Below are 13318 nucleotides of genomic sequence, written 5' to 3' on the forward strand. Positions count from 1 at the left end.
ATTTTTTCTACAATAATTTTCTTTTAAATTTTTCTATAATAATCTTAATAAATTAAAGACAAAAATCATATTTCAAATTTAATTAATATTAATTATATTTTATTAAAAAATTTTTTGAAAACGGGAAAAATATTTAAGTCTATATTAATTTTATATAAATATACACAATGACATAAATGGAATTAATATTACTCTCCTTTTGAATAAACCCTGGAATTTATTTAAATAAATGAAAATAATAAAATTAAGAAAAAACAAAAATAAAAAAAATTTAATTAAACTCCATCCTGGAAAAAATCTTGCGGACGCCCATGTGGATATTCAATGTTTTAAAAAGGATCGTTTGTTACGTCGCGTTTCGCCAACGCATCCTATAAGCGTGCAGTTACTATATAACGCCATTCACCTTGATGTCATCAATTTTTTGCCGAGACTTTCGCGGTCCAGACCCGCCTCGCACATTTCGCGAATGAGTTGCCGCGCCCGGAGGAGAAAGCATGCACGATCGCATTAAACGAGTCTGTTAACTCCGTTCGGCTCGACATGACTATAAAGTGACATACCGATTCACGCCGTCACTCTTTCACGGTATCATAAAAACGCACCAAATTGAGAAGATCGTTATGTGTCATGACATTATACGAGTCTTTCTTTGGGGCACGAACAATTTTACATTCTTTTTTTTAAAAGTGTACAGAGAAAAATATTTTTATTTCTTAAATTGTAAATTCAGGAAAAAAACAGATTTATATAGGATAAAAAAATGATAATATTATATATAAATATAATTAATATTGTTCATTCTATAAATCTGTATTTTTAATATTGTTCTAGATTTCATTTTTGTGTCGAATTTTGAGGTCATGAACAATTTTACGTTCTTTTTTTTAAATGTGTATAGAGAAAAATATTTTTATTTCTTAAATTGTAAATTCAGGACAAAAACAGATTTATATAGGATAAAAAGTGATAATATTATATATAAATATAATTAATATTTTCCATCCTTTAAATCTGTATTTTTAATATTCTAGATTTAATTTTTATGCCGAATTTTATTCAGTTCGTAAAAATTGGAAAATTCTCAAACTTCTGCTCAGTTGTTTAATCCCTCGCCCAAAGAGAGCTTCCATCCTATAAATCTGTAATTTTAATATTGTTCTTGATTTTATATTTGTGCCGAATTTTGGGTCATGAACAATTTTACATTCTTTTTTTTAAATGTGTATAGAGAAAAATATTTTTATTTCTTAAATTGTAAATTCAGGACAAAAACAGATTTATATAGAATAAAAAGTGATAATATTATATATAAATATAATTAATATTTTCCATCCTATAAATCTATATTTTTAATATTCTAGATTTGATTTTTATGCCGAATTTTATTCAGTTCGTAAAAATTGGAAAATTCTCAAACTTCTGCTCAGTTGTTTAATCCCTCGCCCAAAGAGAGCTTCCATCCTATAAATCTGTAATTTTAATATTGTTCTTGATTTTATATTTGTGCCGAATTTTGGGTCATGAACAATTTTACATTCTTTTTTTTAAATGTGTATAGAGAAAAATATTTTTATTTCTTAAATTGTAAATTCAGGACAAAAACAGATTTATATAGAATAAAAAGTGATAATATTATATATAAATATAATTAATATTTTCCATCCTATAAATCTATATTTTTAATATTCTAGATTTGATTTTTATGCCGAATTTTATTCAGTTCGTAAAAATTGGAAAATTCTCAAACTTCTGCTCACAATCAGTTGTTTAATCCCTCGCCCAAAGAGAGCTTCCATCCTATAAATCTGTAATTTTAATATTGTTCTTGATTTTATATTTGTGCCGAATTTGGGGTCATGAACAATTTTACGTTCTTTTTTTTAAATGTGTACAGAGAAAAATATTTTATTTCTTAAATTGTAAATTCAGGACAAAAACAGATTTATATAGAATAAAAAGTGATAATATTATATATAAATATAATTAATATTTTCCATCCTATAAATCTGTATTTTTAATATTCTAGATTTGATTTTTATGCCGAATTTTATTCAGTTCGTAAAAATTGGAAAATTCTCAAACTTCTGCTCAGTTGTTTAATCCCAAAGAGAGCTTCCATCCTATAAATCTGTAATTTTAATATTGTTCTTGATTTTATATTTGTGCCGAATTTGGGGTCATGAACAATTTTACATACTTTTTTTTAAATGTGTGCAGAGAAAAATATTTATATTTCTTAAATTGTAAATTCAGGACAAAAACAGATTTATATAGAATAAAAAGTGATAATATTATATATAAATATAATTAATATTTTCCATTCTATAAATCTGTATTTTTAATATTCTAGATTTGATTTTTATGCCGAATTTTATTCAGTTCTTGAAAATTGTAAAATTCTCAAACTTCTGCTCAGTTGTTTAATCCCAAAGAGAGCTTCCATCCTATAAATCTGTAATTTTAATATTGTTCTTGATTTTATATTTTGTGCCGAATTTGGGGTCATGAACAATTTTACATACTTTTTTTTAAATGTGTGCAGAGAAAAATATTTTTATTTCTTAAATTGTAAATTCAGGACAAAAACAGATTTATATAGAATAAAAAGTGATAATATTATATATAAATATAATTAATATTTTCCATCCTATAAATCTGTATTTTTAATATTCTAGATTTGATTTTTATGCCGAATTTTATTCAGTTCGTAAAAATTGTAAAATTCTCAAACTTCTGCTCAGTTGTTTAATCCCTCGCCCAAAGAGAGCTTTACGAAACGCGAAGTTATGGAGGATGGATGGTAGCTCGTTAGAGTACGAAGCAAATATCCACGCCGTAAAATTCGAGGCATCGTATTCCGCGCCACACGAAACGCGCCGTGAAAATAAACGCGCGACTTCCCTCCGAGAGATTTTGCGCCGGGCGCGAAATAACCGCGAGAGCTGATGCGGTTATTTATGCAGAGACGCTTCATCTCGGCCCAAGGGAGAGGAAACGGACGACGTTTACGGTCGAGGAGATCAACGGATGTTCGGCAGGTTCCTCGGCTTTCTTGCGGGCGAAAAAAGAAACGTGACAGTTTCTAGCAGGCGTGAGAACAGATCGGAGATCTTTATTTTTATTCACCCTCGCTAAGATAAAATGCGATGTAGTAATGTCGCGTTGCACTTAATGAACACATTTTCGGGATTCTTAGGATCGTAATATCCTCCGAAGCGATTGTATCGTCGAGGAAAAATACGAGGGAGCTTAAGAGATGAAGGAAAATCACCTATTTTTCTTCCTCCTTTTCTCGCTCTTTCACGAGAGACGTCGGTCGTCCTCTGACATAATTATATAAATATAGAACAGCCGAAAGAGAGACATTAAATCGCCGCTGCAGAACCATGAATACTCTTCCTCCACATCTTATTTATCTTCATTTACTCACACAGATATTGAAATGATCTCTATTCACCAGTGAGAGATATATTAAATGTTTCTAGATTAGAACAAAATATTTCTTCGTCAAAATCTTTTTCTCAAAATATGTTATAATTAATATATAATATTATGTATGTATGATTGATATATTATTTTTTAATATATCTGTTATTAAATCTCAAAACGAAATTATTAAAAGAAATAATTACCTATTTCCATTTATGCACTGTTATATTAATACGAATTTTTTTTAAATAAAATTATTAAACAAATTATTACATATAATGTATAGAATTATGTATTTTTTTTACATTAAGCTCATTTCAATTTTAATCGCTAAATTTTTATTTCCTCTGCAGCATTGCTGCCTTTTTCTTTCCATCAAGTACGTTACATTGTGGTCCTGTTTATTTTTTGGTAACTTTTATTTGTCATAACTGCAAAGATATACAGGAGAAATAACACCATCGGAAACGGAAGTTGTTGGAAAGCGAGGTACGAGCACGAAAGTCACACATAAAGCCTTATATAATTTCTGCGCGAGCTCATTTTTCGCGGATAGACGAGATTTTTTTTTTTATATCGCGGACCAAACTTTTCTATTGCACCGGAAGACTGTTTATTCAATGGTTTTTTATCATACTTTTACATATTCATATACTTAAAATGTAACTCCGCAAATTACTGCGACAGATAAACAAGATAATGTTGCGCAAAAATACATAATGCAAATAGTAAATGATGACAACTGATAATTCAGAATTAATAGAATTATAACATTAAATAAAAAGTTTAATTTTTGTTATATTATAGTTTTCTGTTTGTCACTATGTAACGTATAAAAGAAGACAAATCTCATAAGTTTTATTAATAAACTTTTAATTAAAAATAACTTATTAATTTTTCTTTATATGTTACGACAGATGGAAGTAAATATGAGAAAATGACATAAAAATAAAATTATGAAATAAAAGTTATTCTTAAATTTAAATTATATATAATATATAAACATAGAAATTTATAATAAGTTTACATAATTTATTCTTGAATATGCAAGCTTGTTTTGGTATAAATTTATGATCCTTATTATTAACTTTTTTAATTAACATAAACGAAGCTCATTTCAATTTAAAATCTACCCATAGGGCGAATTGACGTATGTTGCGTCATTATGCAAAAGAGATCTAGATTCATACAATTGCGTTTTATTTCACACAAATGGTTTGAATACATTATTGTTTGTTATAATTTCTGTTAATATGTCAGCCTTGAGATATAATCATTTTGTGTGTTATCAACAATGAGAATTACGCGGATAGAATAGTGATGCTAATATTTTTCAATAATTTCTCTCATGTTTTGAAATCTAAAAATGATAAATTACACATATATGCCTGGCAGAAAAAAAAGTAAAATAAATTTTGAGCGAGACGCGCAGTAAACTCTCTGCAATTGAACGATCGAAGCAAATCAACAAAGATAGAATTGTGTTTGCTATTCATCATGAATAATAGAAAAGAAACGGAATTCCATGTTTCCTCTTTGTTTTAATAATACGACGTATCGTGTTTGGACTTTCCAAGAAATACAAATCAATATTTCAATCAATTGATGCAGTTAAAATAAACACGGAGAATCGCAAAAGATTCGAAGGATCGGTCAAGGTTGATGTAAACTCACGATTCCAATCTCTTTCATATTTGATGCTTTTAAAGTGGTCTGCATCAACTATGTGAACCTGGCACTCGACTTTTAAAATTCAACTTTTAAAGTTAAATTTTTCAATACGAAAAATGATAGTATTTCGTTTGTAGTTGTTTGTAGTGACAAAAATTTCGTTTGCAGTTTTATCAATTGAGAAATAAAAATGTTTTAAATGACCAGCACCCGACTTTCAGATATTTCAAATCCGCTTACGCAGTCGTTTTTAAAATCGTTGACTTATAGTTGCACGGTTTAGAAATTGCAATTATTTAAACAAATTGTCAAGAGTGAAATGTATCAATTTTAAAAACTTTTTAAATCTATTATTTTCAGGTGATTTATTTTTTTATTTATATTGATACAAACTAAAAACAATTCTGAATCGCCTAGAAAAAACAGATTTGAAAAATCTAGAAAATTGACAAAGTTCACTTTTGACTATTTGTTTAAACAATTGTATTTTTCAAACCGTGCAACTATAAATGAAAACAGAATCACTACTAACAACTACAAACGATTCTAAAACAGACTGCGCAAGCAGATTTGAGATATCTCAATGTCGGGTGCGATTTATTTTTTTTATTTTTTAATTTAAAAAAACTACAAACAAAATGCATCATCATTTTCCGTATAAAAAAATTAATTTTTTAAAAGTCGGGTGACACTTTTACTTAGCTCTACATTTACCATTCAACGAATTCTTGCAGTTAGATATCGAATTTAGAACGAGAAAAATTATTTCTTTCTTTTTAAGTTAATTTATTATTTTTTACCTGAAAATTCTCTCTATCTATGTATCTATTTCTACCTCTGTCTCTCTCTCTCTCTCTCTATTTTTATTTTCAAAAATTTATTTTTATAAAATATTACCATTCTTTCAATATGTTATGTCATGTATATGTTTTCTCTCTGCAGTAACATTTTTCATGTAAAAACAATAAAATTTTACATAATACACTGTTGAAAAATTTGTGTTAAATTTAACAGATATGTGTCATGTCCCAACCGATTCACAGAAATTTTTGTATAAATTTACCATTATATAGATATGTTAAATGAAGACACAAATACTATGTTAATATTTTACACAAAATGAACTTCAAATAATTTAAAATAAATTTTGTGTAAAATTAACATAGAGTTTTAAAATAAAAATTAACTAAAAATATGTTAATTTTAGATTTTATCATTCCCACTTATAAAAAAAAGAAATCAACATTTTTTCTGTAAATTTGAACATTTAATAGCTGCATATTGTGTTATTTTCACATCTTTTTTCAGTTGTTTTAATAATATAACATTTAAGTTCAATTAACACAATAGCAATATGTTAAATGAAAACACAGGAATGTGTGAAATAGTTAACACAAAAATTTAAGCGGGAACCGTTTTTAATAAAAAAAAAAACCCCCGAAATTTTCCTACTATACAGTCGGAAGATCTAAATCGACACGTCTTTATAAACTAATACTCTTCTCGAGCGACAAGTTCGCTCGCAATTTACAACCCTCCCGAGGGTTGTGCTTGTTCGGGCACCTAGTATAAATTTCGTTATTGGGAAAAAGAAATCCACCGTGACTTACGCTGATTGGCTACCGAGGCCGTCGTTTATTATCTCGAGATGTAACGCGGCTCTTCGGGCCGGTGGCCCGAAGCGACCTCATCGATCAGGGTGTAATTATCGGCGTCTATCGCGGTAGGAGGTCCAGAATCTGGCGTGGCAGAATTCCGCGACTCTATATTCGCGGGAAGGAGTTTCTAACGAGCCTTTGTTACCGGAGCCTCGCGGTCTCGCGTTCTCCGCAAAGCCTTCGACTTCTCGCATTTTCATGTAACGCGATAAGACTCTTATTGCGAGGCATGAAAGCGAGAAACGTCGCTGCGAGAGATCCGGTATTACTTGCTATTCAATGTATTTTGATCTGCTGTTAAATGTGTTGATGATATAACGATATTGGAAACTCGACTCTGTCACCGACCGAGAGTTTATAATGAAAGCAATTTATTGAAGATATATATATTTAATATTTGTATTTGATAAAGTAATTCTCGGTTTTTTTTTTTTGCCTTGTGCTTGATAGAAAAAATATCAAAAGCTCGCGGTAAAATACTATAATTATTCTTTTTGTCAATCCTTTAGATTGTCGTGGCTGAGACAACAACAGTTGAAACTAGCTGCCAGGAGAGATGAAAGGAACCCTGGCAGACTTTGGCGACAAGAGAGCGGAAACCGTGTCATCGGTGAACTCAGGAGCTTTCAAAGGGGAATATTGAGACACGATGGTTACGCGAGCGACTCGGCAGTTCTCGACGATGATGACGATACATGGGCAGCGAGTTCCATTTCTGGACAGGTGAGAAATTCTCAGAATATAAAGCAGCAAATTACAACTATTAATCTACTGGTCAATTCGTCGTCACTTCTTTGTACATGAAAAATTCTTTATGACAGAAAATTAATAATAAGAATTTTTTTATGTAACTGTACTAAATGTATTAAATAATACATATAATATATGTAATAATAATCATTATTATTATATAATTTACTAAATGTATTAAATAATACATATAATATATATAATAATAATAATTATGATTATTATATATATTATATGTATTATTTAATACATTTAGTAAAAATTAAATACTTTTTTTTATTAAATACGTATTTCGATTTTACATTATTTCTTGCATTCTAGGATTAATGATTATTAATCCTAGAATGCAAGAAATAATGTAAAATCCAATAATAGTAATAATTATTATTATTATTATTATTGAATGTAGAGAAAAAGATAATTTCTTTAGATTTCTTAAAATCATCATTAATCCTAGAATGCAAGAAATAATGTAAAATCGAAATACGTATTTAATAAAAAAAAGTATTTAATTTTTAAAATATTAGCTACAAAAAAAGTATATATTTTATGATTTTTTTAAATATTTCACTGACACACACAAAGCGGTTATACGATTTAATTTTCATTAACGCGTAAAAGACTATAAAATCGCGCATTCTAGGACTAATTTAATTGACATACGCCATTTATCGATTAGCCATCGTCGAGAGCTGTTTCGTACACCTCCGCACCAGCTAGTCCTCTACTTCCGCAGAGATCGAGCAGCCGGAAGTACAACGGCAATAGCGGAAACGGCGTCCTTGGCAGACCTCGAGCGGAGAGTATGAACGAACGACCGTTCGTCTCCGTGAAACGCGCTTACGAATACCGGAAGTACGACAGTCAAGTGAGTACACGTGTGCAATTTTTGAATATAATACTCGATATAATACTGCTCATTAGATCGCTGGGATCATTATCGTACGTTCCATCGTTTCGAATTATCGAGATGTATGTTACGATCGTTTTAATTATTTTATTTGCTCATTAATTTAATTACACTGTATTTTTAAAATGGTTAATTGATTATGTTTTCTCGCAACAGCCATAAACTTTTATGCAACATTTCAAAAATTAAAATGAGAAGGTTTGACTTTACCCATACTTTCATTTTGCGTTTAAATTGCATATTTCTTGGATATTAAAAAATTTGCGATTAATACGGAATATTATTACAGACCTGAAAATGCGGTAAGAATAATATTGAACGAAATAAACAGTTACTTTGCATGGAGTTTTCGAAACGATGATACGATCGATTCCGCTTTACGCCAATAAGAGAGCGGCAGCACGAAAGCTACAATTTAGTATCCATAGATATCAAGGGAACTCCCCACAAACAACGCTATATTTTATAACAATACCGTATAGTTAGTCCCTAAATAGCAAGAAACGATCTCTCTAAAACGTAGACCGTAAAACGATTATTACCTGTCCGAGATAGAAATTTCCTTTAATCCTTTTCCGTGCTATACTTTCAATGCGCACTTATCAAAGGAGAAATGAATTGCACAGTAAAATCTTCAATCTCACGTTAGCAATTTAACTATTCAATTAATACATGTATAATTTTATTGTAATTTTAATTTCTATAATAAACAATATTATTTATATATAATAAATATATATATAATAAATATTATAATAATATTTATTATAAAAATATTATTTATTAATAATCATATGTAATAAGTAATATATAAATTAATTCTGTTTCAATAACTGTTCAATAAATATTTAATATCAATTACATTAATGTACTCATCTCGATTATAAGAAACACTGCTTCGATGATTAATATACGATATCTCGCATAAAAAAATAACTTCAGACTCACGTTAGCAATTTAATTATTCAATTGATATATGTATAATTTTATTGTAATTTATAATTTCTATAAAAAATATATTTATATAATAAATATTATAATAATATATTTATATAATCAATAATATTATAATTTCCTCTCATTCTGTTTCAATAATTATTCAATAATAAATATTTAATATCAATTACATTAATATACTCATCTCGACTAAGAAATTCTGCTTCGGTGATTAATACACGATAAAAAAGATAACTCTAATAAGATTATATATACATATATACGACTTTCATGGTTTTAATTGAAGTATACGGGAAACGTAGTATTATCAAAAAAAGGTCATCCTGCTCATCGTTTTGGCGACGAGAATTTCCAGTTGACACGGCAGCTGCGTTACGACTCCATCGCGTTAACTCGCGCCATTAATTAGCCCGCGCAATTAATTAACAACGATTCGGGGCTTAAAGCTCCCGCTGCGCGGCTATAATCGCGAGGGCACTCGGGAGCATAGCACCGAAAGGATTAAACGCTCTTAGTTCGCCGTAGCATGTAGCATAGCGCTTCGCTTGCATTCCAGAGCCCTCCGACATCCCCACGCTCAGCCTTAGCGACCGCGCCACCGCCACCCTTAGGGTTAGCGAGCCAGCAATCGAGCACCAGCGGCGCGGAGAGACCGCATCATCATCATCATCAGCATCAGCATCAGCATCATCAGCCACCTCCGCCACGACCGGAATCGCGGAGCGATAGTTTCGCGCGCGCGGACGCGTTGTTGCGCGAGCACCGTCACCACCAGCTTCAAACCAGCATCGGAAATCACGATCACGTCGAACGGAAGCAAAGCACGACCCAGGAATACGGGACGCCGAGTCGAAACGCGCGTCCGGAGTCGCGAAACCGCGGGCTCGCTTATCAGAGTTACAGCACCGAAACCAGCAACGGCGACCAGGTGGACGGCGGATTGCTGACGATGGTCGATCATCAGCCTGACCCTCTCGTGAGCCTCATTCAGTCGCTAGCCGAAATCTCCCCGAGCACGCCTAAAGCCGAAAGCGAGCATTCCGCAAGCAGTCACGCGCAGATATCCGCCGGTGTACCTAGCAATGTCACTAATTGCTCCCCTAATCAGTCACCAAAAGCATGGCAGAATTGCAGCAGCCAGGTTTGTCACGTCTCCTCACACGCAAATCCCGCGCCAAAGTCCTCGCTCGCCAGTTGGAATCATATATTTCACGTAACAAAGCTCATCTGGTCTTGATTTTTTATACGTTATTTTGCTGATGATTAATCGCTAATTCAATCAACTTCTATATAAAAAACCGGTGTTTCGAGCAGCTTATCCAGCACGCCTCGCTTGGCTGGTAGCGCATCAATTAGATAGAACGATGTGTATTTTATTCACTAATCGATGTTTATCAGTTAAGATTCCTGCACTGTAAAAAAAATTTGTTAACTTAACTAAACCTTTCAATTAAATCACTATTTTGTTAATTGAACATATATTAGTATTTAAGTCAAATGTACGTTTTGTTATATAAATTTAAAATGTTACATTTAAAAATATTTTTATATGTTCAAGTTAACAAATTGTTTTTACAATCTGGATCTTCACCGCGATCATGTTAGATTGTGACGTCAGAGGCAAAAAAGGCACACGTTGAAAATTCTTAGATGCAATTTTTAAATGAAGATATTTCGACGAAACACAATTTCTTTCAGATGATTTTAATACACTTTTAAAATTGATTATAAAAGATAATTTTCGAGGTATTTTAAAAGTGTGTTAAAGCTATCTAAAATGCTGCACACTGAAAAAATTATTAAATTAATAAATACTTATTTAAATACTGCCTAATAAATTATTAATTTGAAACAAATAAATATTCATCTGTTTTGAAAAAGATTTTCTTATATCAAATAAATATTTTTCACATCAAATATTATTAGTTTCAAATAAAAATTAATGATTTATTAGGCAGTATTGAAATAAATATTTATTTAAATTCAATAAATTTTTTTCAGTGTGTTTCATCGAAATATCTTTTTATTTCGAAATGGCATTTATAATTTAAGAATTTTTAGCATTGTGTTTTTTCCTCTTTGACGACACAATTCCAACACGGTCGACGAGGAGTCAGAAGCCCTTCAATTATACTTCGCCTTACATGTGTAATTATTCGTAATAATTGTCTTGACATCTCCGCAGCCACACAATGACTCGGCGTCATCGTGGACCGAGAGAAGCGTCAGTCCCGGAAGTGCGGTCATCAGCGGCGCCTCGCGTCCGCAGACGCCAGCGTTTCCGGTTCATCCGCGAACGCCGTACGTCAATAATGCATCACCAACGGTGACGTTCGCCAGCGATCGTACTTACATGACGTCCAACAACAGCTACAATGTCAATAGCAACAACAATAATAACGTTAGCAGCGAGGCTAGCGGTAACAATAACAATAATGTCGGGAACTACGGCGCCGAACGAACGATATATATCGAAGAACGAAGAGAAGCCTCGAAGGAGACGGGGCTTCCACCCAAGAGTCCGACAACACAGCGGTAAGTTTGACTTCTTATTTAATATATATTTTATTTTATATATTTCTTTTTATTTTATATATATTTTTCATTATTTTCTCTACATATTTTTCTCTAAATAAAGTTTTTCCTCCAAACATATATATATTACATATCACTCAAAAAATTTGTTCACTTGACTAAACTTTTCAACTAAATTACTATTTTGTTAATTGAATATATAATATACGTTCAATTAATAAAATAGTCATTTAATTGAAAGATTTAGTCAAGTTTAACAAATTTTTTCAGTGATATATATATATATGTATAGAGAGAAAAATTTATTAATTTAAAAAAATTTGTTAATTTGACTAAACCTTTCAACTAAATTACTATTTTGTTAATTGAACATATATTATAATATATGCTCAATTAAACAAAATCATTTAATTAAAAGGTTTAGTCAAGTTGACAAATTTAATTTCAGTGTATATCTCTTATATACAATATATAGTTTTATCGTTTAATCTAACCTTTTACCAAATATGTATAATTACGCGCGAAGCAAAGTTTTATTATTCTTTGGTTATAAAATGTTCAAAATTGCAACACATAGGCTTAGAAATATATTTATCAATTATGCAATGCATAAAAATTTCATATTTAAATCTTTCACGGAAAATGCGAAACAAAGAAATCAAATTTTCTTCAAAAATCTTTCAATATAAATACCTGCGATATATACATGTAAATACCTTCCATTAAACTCGCTCGTCTCCGTACATCCGCCATTACGCTGCACATCTTACCTCAAAATTCCATACGTTCGCCAAGTTCCACATCTCGCGTGAATCCTCGCGAATCCTCCCCCGAGATCTTCGCTCAACTGCATTCTTAACTGTAAAAGTCACAAGTTACGTTTCAATATTGAAATCTTTAACAGAAAAGGCGAACGAAGAATTCGAATTTTAGACAAGAATCTTTCGATATAATTACCTGCACTTCTATTAAAGACTCACGCTTATCTAGCTCTACACATCCACTATGCCGCACATTTCGCGCGAGACTGACTCTCGCTTGACTTCACGCTTGAAAATGAAGTCAGGTTTCACCGCCAGGCGGCGCCACCGCTTGGCTCAGAGTCTGCACCGTCGGCAGTCAGTGATCGAGATCAGTTTCGCGCGAGACGCGCACCGTGTCAGACGTAGGGGGTATACGAGTTTTGGTATTTTAATCGAAAAATGTAATGCATTATATAATTAATTATGATATTTTTAAGCATACGTTGCAACTTTTAAAAGTTTATTATCAAAGAATAATATAACTTTGTTTCGCACACGTATTATATATAATTATATTCGGTTAGATTAAACAAAATAAAAAAAAAATTTATATATATATTTTATATATTTATATTTTATGTATATATATATATATATATATA

At 31.1% G+C, this 13318-nt stretch overlaps 1 protein-coding gene across 13 annotated transcripts in view; it reads left to right on the top strand.

The window, feature by feature from the left end:
* Positions 1 to 13318, top strand: part of by (focal adhesion protein tensin) — a 217913-nt gene that overhangs the window by 198002 nt on the left and 6593 nt on the right. For 11 of the 13 annotated variants that reach the window (XM_029309964.2, XM_085490268.1, XM_085490267.1 and 8 more), the window contains 4 exons: positions 7271 to 7484; positions 8191 to 8379; positions 9935 to 10519; positions 11564 to 11913. In XM_029309964.2, the coding sequence (XP_029165797.2) occupies positions 7271 to 7484; positions 8191 to 8379; positions 9935 to 10519; positions 11564 to 11913 (1338 nt within the window). The remainder of the gene's footprint in view (positions 1 to 7270; positions 7485 to 8190; positions 8380 to 9934; positions 10520 to 11563; positions 11914 to 13318) is intronic. The other 2 variants (XM_085490269.1, XM_085490278.1) reach the window with 2 other exon arrangements.

Source organism: Nylanderia fulva, unplaced genomic scaffold, assembly GCF_048542155.1.
Source record: "Nylanderia fulva isolate GAGA-0341 unplaced genomic scaffold, ASM4854215v1 Scaffold12, whole genome shotgun sequence".
In the NCBI taxonomy this organism is placed as follows: Eukaryota; Metazoa; Arthropoda; class Insecta; order Hymenoptera; family Formicidae; genus Nylanderia; species Nylanderia fulva.